The sequence below is a fragment of the Notamacropus eugenii genome, chromosome 3 (genome assembly GCF_028372415.1).
Source record: "Notamacropus eugenii isolate mMacEug1 chromosome 3, mMacEug1.pri_v2, whole genome shotgun sequence".
Lineage (NCBI taxonomy): Eukaryota > Metazoa > Chordata > Mammalia > Diprotodontia > Macropodidae > Notamacropus > Notamacropus eugenii.
The window spans coordinates 382,409,014-382,427,246 of NC_092874.1; the positions used below are offsets into that span (position 1 = coordinate 382,409,014).

General features: G+C 36.9%; 1 protein-coding gene across 1 annotated transcript in view; it reads left to right on the forward strand.

The window, feature by feature from the left end:
• Positions 1–17,905, forward strand: part of LOC140497106 (cytochrome P450 3A4-like) — a 43,316-nt gene extending 25,411 nt beyond the window's left edge. Inside the window, exons 11-13 of the mRNA XM_072597666.1 lie at positions 7,825–8,051; positions 14,736–14,898; positions 15,837–17,905. Of these exons, the coding sequence (XP_072453767.1) occupies positions 7,825–8,051; positions 14,736–14,898; positions 15,837–15,932 (486 nt within the window). The 3' untranslated portion in view covers positions 15,933–17,905. The remainder of the gene's footprint in view (positions 1–7,824; positions 8,052–14,735; positions 14,899–15,836) is intronic.
• Positions 17,906–18,233: the final 328 nt, after the last annotated feature.

Genomic DNA, 18,233 nt, shown 5'->3' on the forward strand with positions numbered 1-18,233 from the left:
TTGGGCATAGTTCCAAATTGCTCTCCAGAATGGTTGGATGCGCTCGCAGCTCCACCAACAATGAATTAGTGTTCCAACTCTCCCACATCCTCTCCAGCATTTATCATTTTCTTGTTCTGTCATGTTTGCCAATCTTATAGGTGTGATGTGGTACCTCAGAGTTGTTTTGATTTGCATCTCTCTAACCAATAGTGATTTAGAGCATTTTTTCATATGATTATAGATAGCTTTAATTTCTTCCTCTGAAAATTGCCTGTTCATATCCTTTGACCATTTATCAATTGGGGAATGACTTGTATGATTATACATTTGGATCAGTTCTCTATATATTCTAGAAATGAGGCCTTCATCCCCGAGCTTAGCTGTAAAAATTCTTTCCCAATTTACTACATCCCTCCGGATTTTGGTTGCATTGGGTTTGGTTGTGCAAAAACTTCTCAGTTTAATGTAATCAAAGTTATCCATTTTGCATTTCATAATGCTTTCTATCTCTCCTTTAGTAAAGAATTCTTCCCTTCTCCATAGATCTGATAAATACACTATTCCTCGTTTCTCCAGTTTATTCATGGTATCAATCTTTATACCTAAATGATGTACCCATTTGGACTTTATTCTTGTGTGCGGTGTCAGGTATGGGTCTATGCCTAATTTCCGCCACACTGTTATCCAGTTTTCCCAGCAATTTTTGTCAAACAATGAGTTCTTATCCCAGAAGCTGGGGTCCTTGGGTTTATCAAACAGAAGGTTGCTATATTCCTTGCCTACTGCATCTTGAGTGCCAAGTCTATTCCACTTGTCTACCTCTCTGTTTCTTAGCCAATACCAAGTGGTTTTGATAATTGCTGCTTTATAGTAGAGTTTGAGGTCTGGTAGCGCTAGGCCACCTTCCCAAGCATTTCTTTTCATTAGTCCCTTTGATATTCTGGACCTTTTGTTTTTCCAAATGAATTTTGATATTATTTTATCCAGCTCTAGAAAGTAATTGTCTGATAGTTTAATTGGTATGGCACTAAATAAGTATATTAATTTGGGTAGAATTGTCATTTTTATTATATTAGCACGGCCTACCCATGAATAACTGATGTTTTTCCACTTACTTAAATCTGACTTTATTTGTGCAAAAAGTGTCTTGTAATTGTGTTCATATAATCCCTGGGTTTGTTTTGGCAGGTAGACTCCTAAGTATTTTATACTGTCTACCCTAGATTTAAATGGGATTTCTCTTTCTATCTCTTGCTGTTGGACTTTGTTGCTAATATATAGGAATGCAGAAGATTTGTGTGGGTTTATTTTGTACCCTGCAACTTTGCCAAAGTTGTTTTCTTAATTCAAGTAATTTTTTACTTGAATCTCTGGGATTCTCTAGGTAAATAATCATATCATCTGCAAAGAATGATAACTTAGTTTCTTCTTTGCCTATTCTAATTCCTTCAATTTCTTTATCTTGTCTAATTGCTACAGCTAACATTTCTAGTACCATATTGAATAATAGTGGTGATAATGGACAACCTTGTTTCACCCCTGATCTTATTGGGAATGCATCTAGCTTATCCCCATTGCATATAATGCTTGCTGAAGGTTTTAGATAGATACTGCTTATTATTTTATGGAAAGTTCCCTTTATTCCTATGTTCTCCAATGTTTTTAGTAGGAATGGATGTTGTATTTTGTCAAAAGCTTTTTCTGCATCTATTGAGATAATCATGTGGTTTTTGTTAGCTTTGTTGTTGATGTGATCGATAATGCTAATAGTTTTCCTAATATTGAACCAGCCCTGTAGTCCTGGTATGAATCCTACCTGATCATAATGTATTAATCTCGTGATAAGATGCTGTATTCGTTTTGCTAAAATCTTATTTAAAATTTTTGCATCTATATTCATTAGGGAAATTGGTCTATAATTTTCTTTCTCTGTTTTGTCTCTTCCTGGTTTGGGTATCAAAACCATATTTGTATCATAGAAAGAATTTGGGAGGACTCCTTCTTCCCCAATTTTCAAAAATGGTGTATGTAGTATTGGAATTAACTGTTCTTTAAATGTTTGATAGAATTCACTTGTGAATCCATCTGGCCCTGGAGATTTTTCCTAGGGAGTTCATTGATGGCTTGTTCAATTTCTTTTTCTGAGATGGGGTTGTTTAAGTATTCAACTTCCTCTTCTGTTAATCTGGGCAATTTGTATTTTTTAAAATATTCATCCATCTCGTTTAGATTATCGAATTTGTGGGCATAAAGTTGCGCAAAGTAGTTTCTAATTATTGTTTTAATTTCCTCCTCATTGGAGGTGAGTTCACCCCTTTCATTTTTAATATTAGTAATTTGATTTTCTTCTTTCTTTTTTTTAATCAGATTGACCAAAGGTTTATCAATTTTATTAGTTTTTTTCATAAAACCAACTATTGGTTTTATTTATTAATTCAATAGTTTTCTTAATTTCAATTTTTTAATCTCTCCTTTGGTTTTCAGTATTTCTAATTTGGTATTTACTTGGGGATTTTCAATTTGTTCTTTTTCTAGCTTTTTCAACTGCAAGCCTAAGTCATTGATCTCCTCTCTCTCTGTTTTATTTATGTAAGCATTCAAAGATATAAAACTTCCCCTAATAACTGCTTTTGCAGTATCCCATAAGTTTTGGTATGTTGTCTCACTATTGTCATTCTCTTGAATGAAATTGTTGATTGTTTCTATGATTTCTTCTTTAACCAACCCTTCTTTAGAATTAGATTATTTAGTTTCCAATTGATTTTTGGTTTCTCTTTCCATGGCCTTTTATTACATGTAATTTTTAATGCATTATGATCTGAGAAGGATGCATTGATTATCTCTACCTTTCTGCACTGGATTGTGAGATTTTTATGTCCTAGTACATGGTCAATTTTTGTAAATGTTCCATGCACCGCTGAGAAAAAGGTATATTCCTTTCTATTCCCATTTAATTTTCTCCAAAGAGCTATCATATCTACCTTATCCAGAGTTTTATTTACCTCCTTAACCTCTTTCTTGTTTATTTTGACGTTGGATTTATCGAGTTCAGAGAGGGGGAGTTTGAGGTCCCCCACTAGTATAGTTTTGCTATCAATTTCTTCCTTCAACTCCCCCAACCTCTCCTCTAAGAATCTGGATGCTATACCACTTGGAGCATACATGTTTAGTAATGATATTGCTTCATTGTCTATGGTGCCTTTTAGCAGGATATAGTTTCCATCCTTATCCCTTTTGATTAGATCTATTTCTGCTTTCGCTTTGTCTGATTAGGATTGCTACTCCTGCCTTTCTTACATGAGCTGAAGCACAATATATTCTGCTCCATCCTTTGACCTTTATCCTATGTGTATCCCCCCGTTTCAAATGTGTTTCTTGTAAGCAGCATATTGTTGGATTATGGCTTTTAATCCATTCTGCTATCCGTCTCCGTTTTATGGGAGAGTTCATTCCATTCACATTCACAGTTATGATTACAATCTGTGTATTTCCCTCCACCCTCTTTCCCACCATTTGTGCTTTTAACTCTCCCGTCTCCCTTCCCCTCCTCAATAGTATTCACTTTTCTCCCCCTCCTCCTGCAGCCTTCCCCTCCTTCTTTTAGCCCCCCTCCCTTTTACTCCCCTTTACTCTTATTGCTTCTTTCCTCCCTTTTAGCCTCCCTCCCCTTTCTTCCCCCTTCCCCTCCTACTACCTATAGAGCTAGTTAGGATTATCTACTTAAGATTATTGTTCCCTCCTTTGAACAAATCAGATGAGAGTACCTCTCAAACAATGCTCATCTCCCTCCCCTCCTTCCCTCTACTATAGTTTTGTACTTCTTCCTGTGATATAATTTGCCATTTTCTGCTTCCCCCTTTCCACACCTCCTATTCCATTCCCTTCTCATACTTAAATCATATTTTTGCCATGACATCATTTACTTTATGCCCGTTCCCTCTACATATATCCCTTTTATCATAATAGCTGCACAGTTCTCAAGATTAACAGGTATCATCTTCCCTTATAGGGAGGTAAACAGTTTGCCCTAATTGAGTAGCAAGTTTTTGTTTTTGTTTTTTCCCCTCTGTTTACCTTTTTATGATTCTCTGGAGACCTGCATTTGAAGATCAAATTGTCTATTGAGTTCTGGTGTTTTGGTCAGGAAGCTCTGGAAATCCCTTATTTTGTTGAATGACTTTCTCCTTGCCTGAAATGTTATGCTGAACTTTGCTGGGTAGTTGATCCTTGGTTGAAGTCCCAACTCCTTTTCCTTACAGAATATTGGGTTCCAATTCTTTCGATCTTTTAATGTAGAAGCTGCAAGGTCCTGTGTGATCCTGACTGTGTGTCCTTGATATTTGAATTGTTTCTTTCTGGCTGCTTGTAGTATTTTCTCCTTCACTTGATAGCTCTGGAATTTGGCAACGATATTTCTTGGGGTTTTGAGTTTGGGATCCCTTTCGGGAGGGGAACGGTGGATTCTTTTGATGACTATTTTGCCCCCTGAGTCTAGTACTTCTGGGCAGTTTTCCTTGATGATTTCCTGGAAGATATTGTCCAGACTCTTTTCTTCATCATGGGTTTCTGGCAGGCCAATAATTCTTAAATTTTCTCTCCTGGATCTATTTTCCAGGTCAGTTGTTTTTCCAATGAAATATTTTACATTTTCTTCTATCTTTTCATTCTTTAGATTTTGTTTGACTGATTCTTGTTGCCTCATTGAGTCATTAGTTTCTACTTGCCCAATTCTAATCTTCATCGTATTGTTTTCTTCAGTTAGCTTTTGCATCTCTTTTTCCATCTGACCAATTTTTCCCTTTAAGGAGCTATTTTCTCCATTCAATTTTTGTATTTCTTTTTCCATTCGACCAATTTTCCCAGTTAGGTTTTGTGTTTCCTTTTCCATCTGATCAATTTTCCCAATTAGGTTTTGGGTTTCCTTTTCCGTTTGATTAACTCTTCCTTTTAGGGAATTATTCTCTCCAGGTAATTTTTGAACTTCCTTTTCCATTTCTTCAATTTTCTTTTTCAGAGTGATGTTCTCATCAGTGAATTCTTTTTTTATAATTTTAAAATCATTGGCCAGTTTTTCTTTTATATCCTTCTTCAGATGTTCCAGGTAATCTAGTTGTGCTTGCGAGAAATTCATAGTCCCATCTGAGGTTTCAGATGGAAGTACAGTCTCAGCTCTGACCTCTTTGGTGTTTGTGTTTTGGTCCTTATCCCCATAGAAAGATTCTATGGTTTTTTCACTTTTCGTCTGCTTTTTCCGATTCATGATGTTGGCTGAGTGTTGTAGCTTTTGGTTCTTTCAGTCAGATGATACAGATCTTATAAGTTGAGTTGATGTGTGTCTAGGCTAAAGGCAGGCTTTTTTTTTTTGTTGTTGTTTCCCAGATCAACCCTGGGGTTAGCTTGTTAGGTGTGTGGGAGGGGTGGTCTGGTCTCAGGAGATCTCCACAGCTGACTTGAGGCAAAGGCAAGGTCAGGGGATGGTGATCCCAGCTTCCCTTTTGTCTTCCCTTTTCCCCTGGAGGGCTGGGGCACGCCTAGAAGCTAATGCGTGTTCCCGCCCCTCCTGGGGCTCGTCTCCCAGCGCTGAGGCTTGCCTGGGTCTCAGTGTGAATTTTCTCTGCCCTGGGTCATCTGTCCCTCCAGATCACCTCCGCCACAGTAGGAAGAATCCCCCTTTGCCACTTTTCCAGCCTCTGGTGTTATGAGACCACCCGCCCCCTTCTGCTGTTCCCGCTGATCCAGGATTAATCTGGGGAAGAATTTTATGGTTCCCTCATGGTCATCAGGGGGGAGGAGAGAGCACTTACTGATCACTCCGCCATCCCAGCTCCTGGAAGTTCAAGTAGTTGACCCACCGAAGTCCAGTCTTCAGGCTGAAGGTTTCAAGGGCTGCTGAGCTGATATCTGGCACTCAGCGGCTCTCATCAGCTCGGCCTGGCTTATCTCCTGCTCCGCTGGTCTTGCCCGCCACTCTCGGGCCCCTCAGGTCCCTTCTGCCCTGCCGCTCCGACCGCGCTGCGCTGTGCGCCGGGGTCTTACCCCCGCGGAACAGATCCCTCCCGTGGACCCTCCAGTCCAACCTGGGCTCCGAATCCGTCAAAGTCCATCACCCACTGGATTCTACACCTCCAAAGTCTGGTCAGACTCTCCCCCCGGAGATATCCAAAGGAGTTTTTCCAGGAGCTTAGGTGAGTCGTTGCTTTCACTCCGCCATCTTGGCTCCGCCCCTCCTCAAGGATTTTTGATGAAAAGATCAGAGCTGAATAGAAAATGGGACTTTAAAACCCAAGAATCAAGAGAAGCATGCAAAGGTAAACAGGAAAGAGCAATCATAAGGGAATTACTAAAGTTGAACCATTTACATTTCTATATGGAAAGCTAATATTTATAACTCTTGAAACTTTTCTCAGTATTCATATAGTTGGAAGGATTATATATATGACACATGGTGATTTGGGTTTGAATGAATATGAACGAATGATATATAAAAATAAAATTAAGGGGTGAGGGAGAAATATATTGAGAAAAGTAGAAAAGTAGAAATATAATGGGTTATGTTATCTCTCACATAAAAGAGCCATGAAAAAATTTTTCTTTTCTTTTTTTTTTTTTTAGTATGAGAGGTGAAAGTGAAGAATTAGCAACTCTAGGAATGGCCCTCACCTCACCTTTGCTCACTCAGCCTCTTTACTTTCAGAAAAAGCTTTTTCAATGGAGGGAAAGAAGGGGAAGGTGAGAGGGAAAGAGTGAACCTTTCATCAGATTTGGCTTAAGAAGGGAATAACATGCACACTCAATCTGATATGAAAATCTATCTTCCCTTACAGGAAAGTAGGAGGGAAGCTGAGAAATTAGGGGAATGTGGGGGAATAATAGAAGAAAGGGAAAATGGGAGGAAGGAATAATTAGAAGCAAACACTTTTGAGAAAGATCAGGGTCAAAAGAGAGAATAGCATAAATCAGGGGTGGGATAGGATGAAGGGAAATATAGTTAATCTTTCACAACATGACTGTTATGGAAGTGTTTTGTATGACTATAAGTGTATAACCTATATTGAATTGCTTGCCTTCTCATTGAGGATGGGGGTGGGGAGGAAGGAAGAGAGAGAAGTTGGAACTCAAAGTTTTAAAAATGAATGTTAAAAATTGTTTTAACATGCAAATGGGAAATAAGACATACAGTCAAGAGGATATAGAAATCTATCTTGCCCTACAAGAAAATGGAGGGGAAAAGTACAAAAGAAGGGTGTGTGTGATAGAAGAGGAGTCATATTGGGGTAAGGGGTAATCAGAATGCATGCTGTTGGGCAGAGGGGAGAGATGGGGAGAAAATTTGGAACTCAAAATCTTGAGGGATTGTTGAAAGCTAAAAATTAATTAATTAATAAAAATAAATTTAAAAACAGACAAAAAGTAAACTTAATTGACATAGATTTTTTTCTACCATTCTGCCCTGGATTTCATATTAGCCCATTTTGTTTCAAAAGAATTCCTGGCAGAACAGGAGAAAAACAAGATTCATCTTGGCACAATTTCCTTCTACTGAGGTTCAAGAGTTTTTTTCACAGGCTCAAAAGGGCTCATTTTATGAAAATATTTTTATAGATGCAGATCTTACTTTGATGGAGCTCAGAATTTTTGAATCACTTTATTAACAAGTTGAACACTGCAGTGATCCCCAACATTCCATAGATTTAATAGAAAAAATATATTTATAGTTTTTCTCCAGAAGGTATTACTGTAACATCTGGTGACCAGATGTACAATTGGTATAGACTCATTCTAAGACCAAGTGAATAAAGGTAGAAATGTTGTCACCTTAGTGACTTTTTATTCTTTTCCCAGGAAGCAGTCACATATGATGCCCTGGTACAGATGGAGTACCTAGACATGGTGATAAATGAAAATCTCAGGCTGTTCCCTGTAGCTGGCAGGATTGAAAGGGTTGCTAAGAAAACTGTTGAGATCAATGAACTGGTAATTCCTAAAGGCACAGTGGTGATGACTCCACCTTTTGTCCTTCATCGTGATCCAGAATACTGGCCAGAGCCAGAGAAATTCTGCCCTGAAAGGTATCCTTTTTTTTTTTAAACAATGGAATAGGTTACTCAACATGGTTAGCTGAGAACATTTGGGAGAACAGTGAGTTAGGGGAGAGGATCAGGGTTTGAATCCTGCTTTTGTGTCTTGCTTAGATTGATGACTTTGGATCTGTAATTTAAACTATCACCACAACCCTGAATAATGCCTACAGTCACTGTTTCCAGAGCTTAAACATAGCAATTTAGGCATTCTTGTTCCTATTTTATGGTTGGAGGAACTAAAGCTTATATACGTTAAGTAACTTGGCATTAGCTCTACCCTAAGAAGTGGCAGAAGTGCACTTTTGGTGCTCATTGTTAGGATTGTCAAGTTGAAAAATGTGTGTTGAATTGTGTGCCAATTGAGATCCCTTTGGGCTTTTAATTCTATAATATGTGACTCTTAAATAAGTATTCTATAGGTTGTCTGTTCCTAGTCAATGCAAACGTGTAATTATTTTCATGAATCATTTTTTTGTAGATGTTTTCAAGCCCTTAACAGTGACTAAATATTTTAGGCCATATCAAACAGAGGACATGGTGCTACATTCATAGTCAGTAAGACCTAAATTCAAAGCTCACCTCTGACACCACTTAGCTGCATGGCTAAGGGCACTAATGATCCCATTCTACGTAGTGAGTCTTCCAACCATTTGTTTTAGTCCTTAAACCTCTCATTGCTTTCCTTCTCCCCACTCTTTAAGCTGGGAACCTTCCCTCATGTTTTGCAGAAAAAATTGAGGCTATTCACAATGAACTTCTTTTCCTATCTTCCTCACCTTCTATCACTCAGACTTCTGTCATTAGTCCCTCCTTTATGCCTGTATCACAGGATGAAGTAACCTTATTGGTTACCAAGGCTAACTTCTCCACATTCGTTCAAGTGTTCCCATCTCTTCTAACAGATTGCCTCATCTGTCATCCCCAGTCTTAAGTTTATTGTCAATTTGTCCCTGTCTACTGACTCATTTCCTACTGCCTACAAACATGCCCATGTGTCTTCTACACTGAATTAACCTGCACTTGTCTCTTCCTTCCCTGCCATTGTCCTATATCTCCCCTGTCCTTTGTAGCTAACTTCCTCAAAAAGTTTACGATGCTAGAGGTACAAAGGTTACCTACAATAGGTGACTTCACTTCCTCTCCTTTCTACCTCTTTTTCTTTGGATTTTATTGACTTATTTAAAACCTTTTGTTGTTGTTTTCTTCTTGTTCAGTTATGACTGACTCTTCTTGACCCCATTTGTGATTTTCTTGCCAGAAATATTGGAGTGGTTTGCCACTTTCTTCCCCAGCTTGTTTTACAATGAGGAAATGGAGATAGACATGGTTAAGTGACTTGCCCCAAGGCCACACAATTACTAAGTGTCTGAGGGCAGATTTGAATTCAGTTCCTTCTGACTCCAGGTCTGCATTTCTATCTACTGTTTCACCTAACAGTACAAAAAGTCTTTAGTTTAGTTGAAATGCTATTGCAATAAAAGATGAGCAGTTTCATTGCTTACATTTCTTAGTAATCCACAGTTTAGAATTTGCTACAACATGAATAATATAGATATTAGAACAACTTGTTGAGAGTCCATTGGAATTTCTGCCTTTCAAGACTAGTTTGGGAAGTTTAAAAATGGGAAAAAACAAATCTGACATCTTCATAAAAAAGAATAGTTTTGAAGACAGATAAGTGGTTATTTAGATATTGTCACTGTCTTCTTAAGGCAGATTTCTTGATGTCTGACTTATTTTTGCCTTTTTATTTTTCCTCTGATGCTTTAAATTTTGATTTCCAAATTCTCTTCCTCTATCTGGCCCTTCCTCACTCATTGAGTAGGCAAGATATATGATGTCAATTTTACATATGAATTCATGTACAAACATATTTCCATATTAACCTTGTGCAAAAAAGACAAGAAAAATAAAGTGAAAGTCAATATGCTTAAATCTGCACTGAGAATTCACAATTTCCCTGTGGAGGTGGTTAGCATTTTTCATCATGGTAACTGTAATTTATCTCAAATTATTGCATCAAGCAGCATAATTCTTTCACAATTGGTCATTATTATAATTTTCCTGTTACTGTGAAAATTGTTCTCCTTGTTCTATTTTATTCACTTTGCATCAGTTCAGTTGTCTTCCCAAGTTTTTCCTGAAACCATCCTCTTTATCATTTCTTTTTTATTTCTTTTTATTTTGTTTTCAATTTTATTTTGTCTTTATAATTTCTTACAGGACAATACTATTCTATCATAATCATATCACAATTTTTTCAGTCATTCCCCAACCAACAGTATCCTCTCAATTTCAATCTTTTGCTGCCACACAAAAGTCCTGCTATAAACTATTTTTGTGCATATGGGTTTTCCCCTATTCTCTGCTCTCTTTGAGATATAGAAATAGTAGTGGGATTGATAGGTCAAAAGGTTTACATAGTTTTATAGTTCTTTGAGCATAGCTACAAACTGTTCTCCAGAATGGTTGGACCAGTTCACAACTCCACCAACAGTGTGCCCATCTTTTTCACATGGCCTCTAGCATTTGTCAGTTTATTTTTGTCAGGTTAATCAGACTGAGAAGAGTAAGGTGGTACTTTAGAGTTGTTATAATTTGTCTTTCTCTAATCAATAAGGATCTAGAATATGTTTTTGTGTGACTATGGGTAGTTTTGATTTCTTTTTCTGAAAACTGCCTGTTCATACCACTCAACCTTTTATCAATAGGGTGTTGCTCTGGGGTTTTGTTTTTCCTGCTCCCTCCCCCCCACTTTTTTTTTTTTTTTTTACAAATTTGACTCAGTTCTCTACATATTTGAGAAATGAGGCCTTTTCCAGAGGAACTTGCTTTCAAAATCCTTTCCCCATCCAGTTTCCTGATTTTCTTCAAATTTTGGCTGATGTGGTTTTATTTGTGCAAAAACTTTTAAACTTCATGTAATTCAAGTCATCCATTTTACTTCCTGGGAGCCTCTCTTGTTTGGGCATAAAACCTCTCCTAATTCATAGATCTGAAAGGTAATTTTTTTCTGTACTTCCTTAATTCTCTCATGATCTCACCCTTTATACCTAAAGCATGCACCCATTTTTTCTTTATCTGGTTATACGGTGTGAGATGTTTAGTTTCTGCCAGACTGCTTTGCAATTTTCCCAGCAGTTTTTGTTGAACAGTGAGTTCTTGTTCCCAGTGTTTGGCTATTTGGGTTTATCAAACACTGGATTTCTATGGTAATTTACTTATGTATATTGTGAATCTAATGTATTTCATTAATCAACCACTTTATTTATTATTCAGTACCTGATTGTTTTGATGATCAGTATTTTCTAGTATAGTTTGAAAGTTACTAGTGTTGAGGTTTCATCTCTGGGATACCAAAAACTGTTGGGGTTTCATGATATGTTGCGGTGGAATCATCTCAAAGAATTCAGTCAGACCACTTTTAATCCAAGTTTAGGCATTTTTTGAGATTGAAGCTCTCAAGAAGTGGGCTAAGTTCCAAAAGGAACCAGAAACCTCAGAGAGAGCAAGATGGATTTATATTGAGTAAAGATGCAATTACATAACAGAAATTTACATAGAATATAGGAGTATAATCAATATTAAAAAGGCAGGAGGAGTTTATTAAAGAATTACATAATAGAGGAGGAATCCTAGCTACAATGGAAATACACACGCAATTACCCATGATGCATACAGAGAAACCCATTCAGGGGGACATGTATATATGATAATAGTATTATAGTAAGCCTCTCTATGTCATAAGTTCACTCTGGGTGACTTCTTTACTATTACTGCTTAGGTGTCTACTTAGGGAAAGTCTCTTCTATTGTTTTGGGGTCCATATCATGCTTGGGCATCCTGGTACTCTTGCTTTCTGATTGGCTGAGTATTGCAGTCCTGTCTAAGATTAGATGGATGTGGATGAGGTTGAGCACATGGACACACCTGCTGTTTCTGTGGAAGATATGAGGAATGAGTCCCGGGGCAGTGCCTAGTTAGAGGCAGTGACTGGGTTCCCATCACATGGACATGCCTGCTGTTTCTGTGAGAACTATGAGTTTCAGGGACATACCTGTTGTTCTAGTGAGCAGTGAAGCATGTATGAAGAAGTTAGGACAATGTTCTGGGGCTAGGTAGATACAGTGGGTTTGGATCAGTGGAACCTATAATGAAATTAGAGCTGGGGGCAGCTCTATTAGGACTCCATCACTAACACTATTCTTACTTTCTTCACTTTCCCCCTCAATGATTCCCTTTATATTCTTGAACTTGTTCTTCCAGATGAATTTTGTTCTTTCCATTTCCCCCCCCCCTTCTCCAGTGCTATAAAATATTTCTTTAGTAGCTTGATTGGTATGGCACTGAATAATTAAATTAATTTGAATAGAATTGTTATTTTTATTAAGTTGGTTTGGCCTACCCAAGAACAACTGATATTTATCCAATTGTTTAGAGCTACCTTTGTTTGTGTGAAAAGTCTTTTGCATTTAACCAGTCCTACATTCCTGGTATAAGTCCTACCTGGTCATAGTAATCTTTGTGATATATTACTGTGGTCTCCATGCTACTGTTTAAATTTTTTTGCATCAATATTCATTAAGGAACTTTTGCTCTGTTTGTTTTTGCTCTGTTTGTTTTCTTTGGCTTAGACATAAAGAATGTATTAATATTACAGAAAGAAATTTGTAGAATTTTCTAAATCTAATTTTTCAAATAGGTTATATAGTATTGGAATAAATTGTTCTTTAAATGTTTACTGGAATTCACTCAAAATCTATGTAGTGATAGGGATTTTTTTTCTTACAGAATGAATTTATGACTTGTTAAATTGCTTTTCCTAAGTTAGTATAATTTAAATATTTTATTTTCACTTTTTTAATCTGTACAGTTTATAGTTTTTGTAAATATTCATCCAGTTCATGTAGATCATCACTTTAATGGACACATAATTGGAAAAAAAATAGCTCCTAATAGCTGCTTTATTTTTTTCTTCATTCATAGTGCTTTCTTTTTTTATACTGGTAATTTGGTTTTCATTTAAAAAAATTAACCAATAGTTTATTTATTTAATTCCATCTTTATGCCAATGACTTTCAAATCTCACTATACTTCTCCAAACTCTCCATTGATCTCCAATTGTCTTTCAGACATTTTGAACTGGATTTTGAGAAGACATCTATAATGTTAATGTGATTTATGTAAATGAAAGAACTTCCCCACTTATTAATGGGCCTCAGATTAGGGGAGGCTTGTTTTGCAGGAAGGCCCAGTATTTTGATAATTCCTGCCCTCCAGCTACTCTGAGGTGATCTTTTGCTTTGGAGTCTTGGAAGAAGGTGCATGTGCCAGATGAGACTCTGGGTAGCTGTGCAGCCTCCTCCTCTTCCTCCCTCATAGTTTTGAGAGCCCAGATGTTGGTGCTTCTCTTTCCCTGGTTACTATATATGTATGGAATGATCATACATTTGGATCTGTCTGTTGATCTGTGATGTATGTATTGCTTATGGTCAGACAGTTACAAGTGCTGGCTGTTCATCTTTATTTTTCTGCTTGTATTTTCTCCTTTGGTATGTAATTAAAGAAGATTGTTGACCCCTCAAAAGTTGCTTTCTTTTTAGAAAAGCAGATCTAAGAACCTGTATAGTAGGGCTTCCTGTGTATACCGGGGAACTTGCTGCTACTACATCTGAACTTCAGTATGATTCATTATCATTCCCTGTAAACTCCCTCCCTATCTTCTCTATTTCTGGCAACATCATGCTCCCTCAGATTCACTACCTTGGAATTATACTTGACTATTCACTATCTATCACCTCCTCACATACAGTTTGTTGTTAAGTCCTGCCAGTTTCATCTTTGTAGCATTTTTTTTTTCAAAAATGTTCTCTTCTCTTGTCTGATGCTGCTCCTAGTGTAGGATCTCATCAGCTCACACCTAGATTGTTATAACAGCCTGTTGGTGTGTCTACTTGCTTCACTTCTCTTCATACATCAATTCATTCTCCATTTTGTCATGAAAATGGGGTCCCGATAATGTAGGTATGATCATGTAACCCCTTCCTCCATAAACTTTGGTGGCTCCCTAGTACCTCTAGGAGCAAATCTAAAATGCTCTATTTGGCATTCAACACCTTTCACACCCTAACCCCCTAACACTTTTCCAATTTTTCCCCCCCTTACTCCCTGCCACCTATATTTTGATTCAGTTTCACTGGCCTTCTGAATGCTCACAAAAAAGACACTCCATTTCAGCTCCAAGCATCTTCTCTGGCTATTCCCCATGCCTGGAATGGTCACCCTCCTCTGCTCTGACTGCTGACCTCCCTATCTTCCTTTAAGTCCCAATTCAAATCTGACTCCCTAGGGAAAGCTTTCCTCAGCCTCTCTTAATTCTAGTTCCTTTCTTCTGTTAATTATTTCCTATTTATCCTGTATATAACTTACATCATATATATTTCTTTGCCTATTAACTTTCCCATTAAGTTGTAGGTTCATCGAGGGAAAGGAATATCTTTTGTTCTTTATGAAACCCCAACGCTTAGTACAGTGCCTGACACACAGCAGGTGCTAAACACTTATTGATTGGTGGGTTGATGCATGCCTTCCAAAATCAGGTTCGTTGTTCTTCTGACAAGTCTTTTTTTCTCTACTCTTTTTTTTCCTGCAATTTTGAAAAAAAAAAAACAGGTTTAGCAAGGAAAACAAGGCCAGTATTAACCCCTATATGTACCTGCCCTTTGGTACTGGTCCTCGAAACTGCATTGGGATGAGATTTGCACTTATAACTGTGAAACTTGCAACTAGCCGACTGCTGCAGGAATTTTCTTTCAGAACTTGTAAAGAGACACAGGTGAGGAGTCACATCAATTGTTTTGATATGTAGGATGGTATTTTATTGAGATGATTTTATTTTCAAAGTAGAAAGATACCCTATGCTGCATAGACAAATTTAATTCAACACAATTTGCATATTTATTGTGAACACGCTATTAAAAATGAACTTACCCTTATTAAGTTAGAACTATACAGAAGGCCAAGGAAGGTATGATTTAAGTGCTGTTGTGTGCATAATTAATTTGATTTAACTATAATAGCATTAACACAAAATTCTTTGTTGCAAGCAATATAGATTTTGAAGACTTAATTCCTTTGTTTTATGAGAGAAAAATATGCAGGATTTAAGGTCGTGAGAATGAATGGAATTTAATTTCAGCAATATTCTTAATTCTACCTTACAATAGACTAGTATTAATAAAACCTGACTATATAGTTAATACACATTTATTATATTTTGCAACGGTCTCTGACAATCAACCTCCACTGGGTATCTATTGCAATCATATCAATCTAACAGTCCTTAGCTAGTTTGCCTTCATTTGTATAATCTTCTTTTCCATAGGATATCATTAGCCTTTGTAACTACTTCTCTGTAGCACCAATCCAATATTCACAGCACCTAAAGTGACCATGAACATCCCAGCCCAATTCTGAATCACGAAACACCACAGACTCTTCACATGGAAGACAGAATCAAAACACTTATTCAGACACCAGAAAGCCAAATCCATCATCGTAATAAAGACATCTATACACAATAACAATGCAGAGAACAACACCATCTCCAAACCTTCCCTATGCTAGACTTCCCACAAACCAGCTCCATGATCTTCCCATTAAGAAATGCATTAACCCATTATGCAAAAGTACGTTAACAAGACATTCTCTTTCTTTCTATTGTTTGGTGCTGGTTGCTTATGAAACTCAAATTGTTTTTCTTAATTGTTGCAGATTCCTCTGAAACTGAGCAAGAGACCAATCCTTTCACCAACTGTACCCATTGTCCTACAGGCTGTACCAAGGACTGTGAAGGCAAAGCAACACTAGAAATTCTCTTTCTCATTCTACTCACCCCTGTCTACAATCATGTCCCAGATTTCTCTACTATTTGCAATTAAATTGTTTCCTGTCTTGTAATGATGTAATCTTATTGAGCAGCTAGGTGGCATAGGGGATAGATAGAGCACTTGGCTTGGAATCAGGAAGACTCATCTTCATAAGTTCAAGTCTGTTGTCAGTCACTTACTGGCTATATGACCATAGGAAAATCACTTAATGCTGTTTAACTCAGTTCCTAATCTTTAAATTGGGCTAAGAAGGAAATGGCAAACCATTCTAGTACCCTTGCGAAGAAAACCCCAAATGGGAATTTTAATGAAGAGTTGGACACAACTGTAGGAGCTCAACAGCAACAAAAAGGGTGAAATCAATAATTTTGAGAAATATATGGACCCAAATGACTTGTGACCGCTGGCAAGTCATTTAACCACTCTTGCCTCAATTTTATCTTCTCTAAAATAGAGATGATACTTGTGATTATGAAAAAAGTACCTTTTAAGATTTAAAATGCTAAATAAACATGAGCAAGGATGATGATCAAATAAAGTATTCTCCACATTCAGGCAGTACTGAGTAAAAAAAAAAGGCTGCTACATACACAGTCCCTTGAGATCTCTTGCTAGGTTCTACATTAACCACAGATTCACTATTTCCTCTCTCTCTCTCTCTTTTTCTTTTTGACCATGGCTTTCAAGTAGTCCAATAATTTTTAATTTATGTCTCCTGAATCTATTTTCCAGGTCAGTTGTTTTTCTAGGGAGATATTTCACATTGTGTTCTACTTTTTTCATTCTTTGGTTTTGTTTTATAATTTCTTGGTTTCTCATAGAGTCATTAGCTTCCATTTGCTCTGTTCTAATTTTTAAGAAATTATTTTCCTCAGTTAGCTTTATGGATTTCCTTTTCCATTTCACCAGTTGTGCTTTTTAAAGGATTCTTCTTCTCATTGGTTTTTTTGTACCTCTTTGGTCATTTGGGTTAGTTTATTTTTAAAGGTGTAATTTTCTTCAGTATTTTTTTATGTCTCCTTTAGCAAGCTGTTGACTCATTTTTCATGATTTTCTTGCATCACTCTCATTTCTCTTCCCTATTTTTCCTCTACTTCTCTTACTTGATTTTCAAAATCCTTTTTGAGATCTTCCATGTTCTAAGACCAATTATGGTTTTTCTCAGAGTCTGTGGATATAGGGACTTTGACTTTCTTTTCTTCTGGTTTTATGTTGTAATCTTTTTAGTCAACAGAATAAGATCCTATAGTCTGAGTTTTTCTGCTATTTTGTCACTTTCCCAGCCAATTACTTCACTAAGTAACTTTTTTGTTAAGGTAGGGCTCTGTTTCCAGTGTGGAGGGTCTGTCCTAAGCTTCAGGGATTTTGCATAATTGTTTTCAGAGATACTTCTAGGGACCTGTAAATTTTCAGTTTTTCTAAGGTGGTATAATCAAAGGAGAGGTGTTTTCTGCTCTCCTGGCTTGTGTTCTGGTCTGTGAGTTACCACAAGCACTCTTTTCTGCCTTGCAACTGTGAGGAGAATTCCCTCTCCACTGCCACCATAAGCTATGCCATACCAGCTTTCCTCCTCTCCCCAGGAATGCCAACCAGGGTTGTGCCATGTTCAACTATGATTGTCTTAGTTTTTCTCAGCAATACAACAATCTAAGATAACTCCAAAGGAATCATGATGGAAAATGCTATCCATATCCAGTTAAGGAACTATTGAGTCTGAATGCAGATCAAAGAGTGCTATTTTTACTTTTTTGGGTTTTTTTTGTGGTTTTCTCTTTTGTTCTGTTTCTTCTTTCAAAATATGACTAATGTGGAAACATTTAACATGATTGCACATGTATAACCTCTTTCAAACTGATTGCCGTCTTGGGGAGGGAGAAAAATTTGGAATACAAAATCTTGTTAAAATGAATGTTGAAATTTGAAAAATAAATAAATTATTAAAAAAGAAATTAATGGTTAAGAATCCAAGGAAATTTTATATAAAAACAACCCTAGAACCCTAGACTAGTATCAATAGGTAAAGAAAAAACCCTTGAGTACATGAAACACTCATTTCTGTCATAAAACAGCAAGCCTAAAGGAGATAGAAATTGAAGTAATTTTTTTCGTATTTTGACATCCATGTATCTGAAGAGAAGAGCCAAACTTATTTGTACGGGAGAAATACCAAATCTTTTCTAAAATTAATTGACTAAAACAAAGACACCTTATTATTTCAATTAATTTTTAAAAATCTATCAATAGACATAAGAAAAGGTGAACCAAATTGAACGTTGAACAT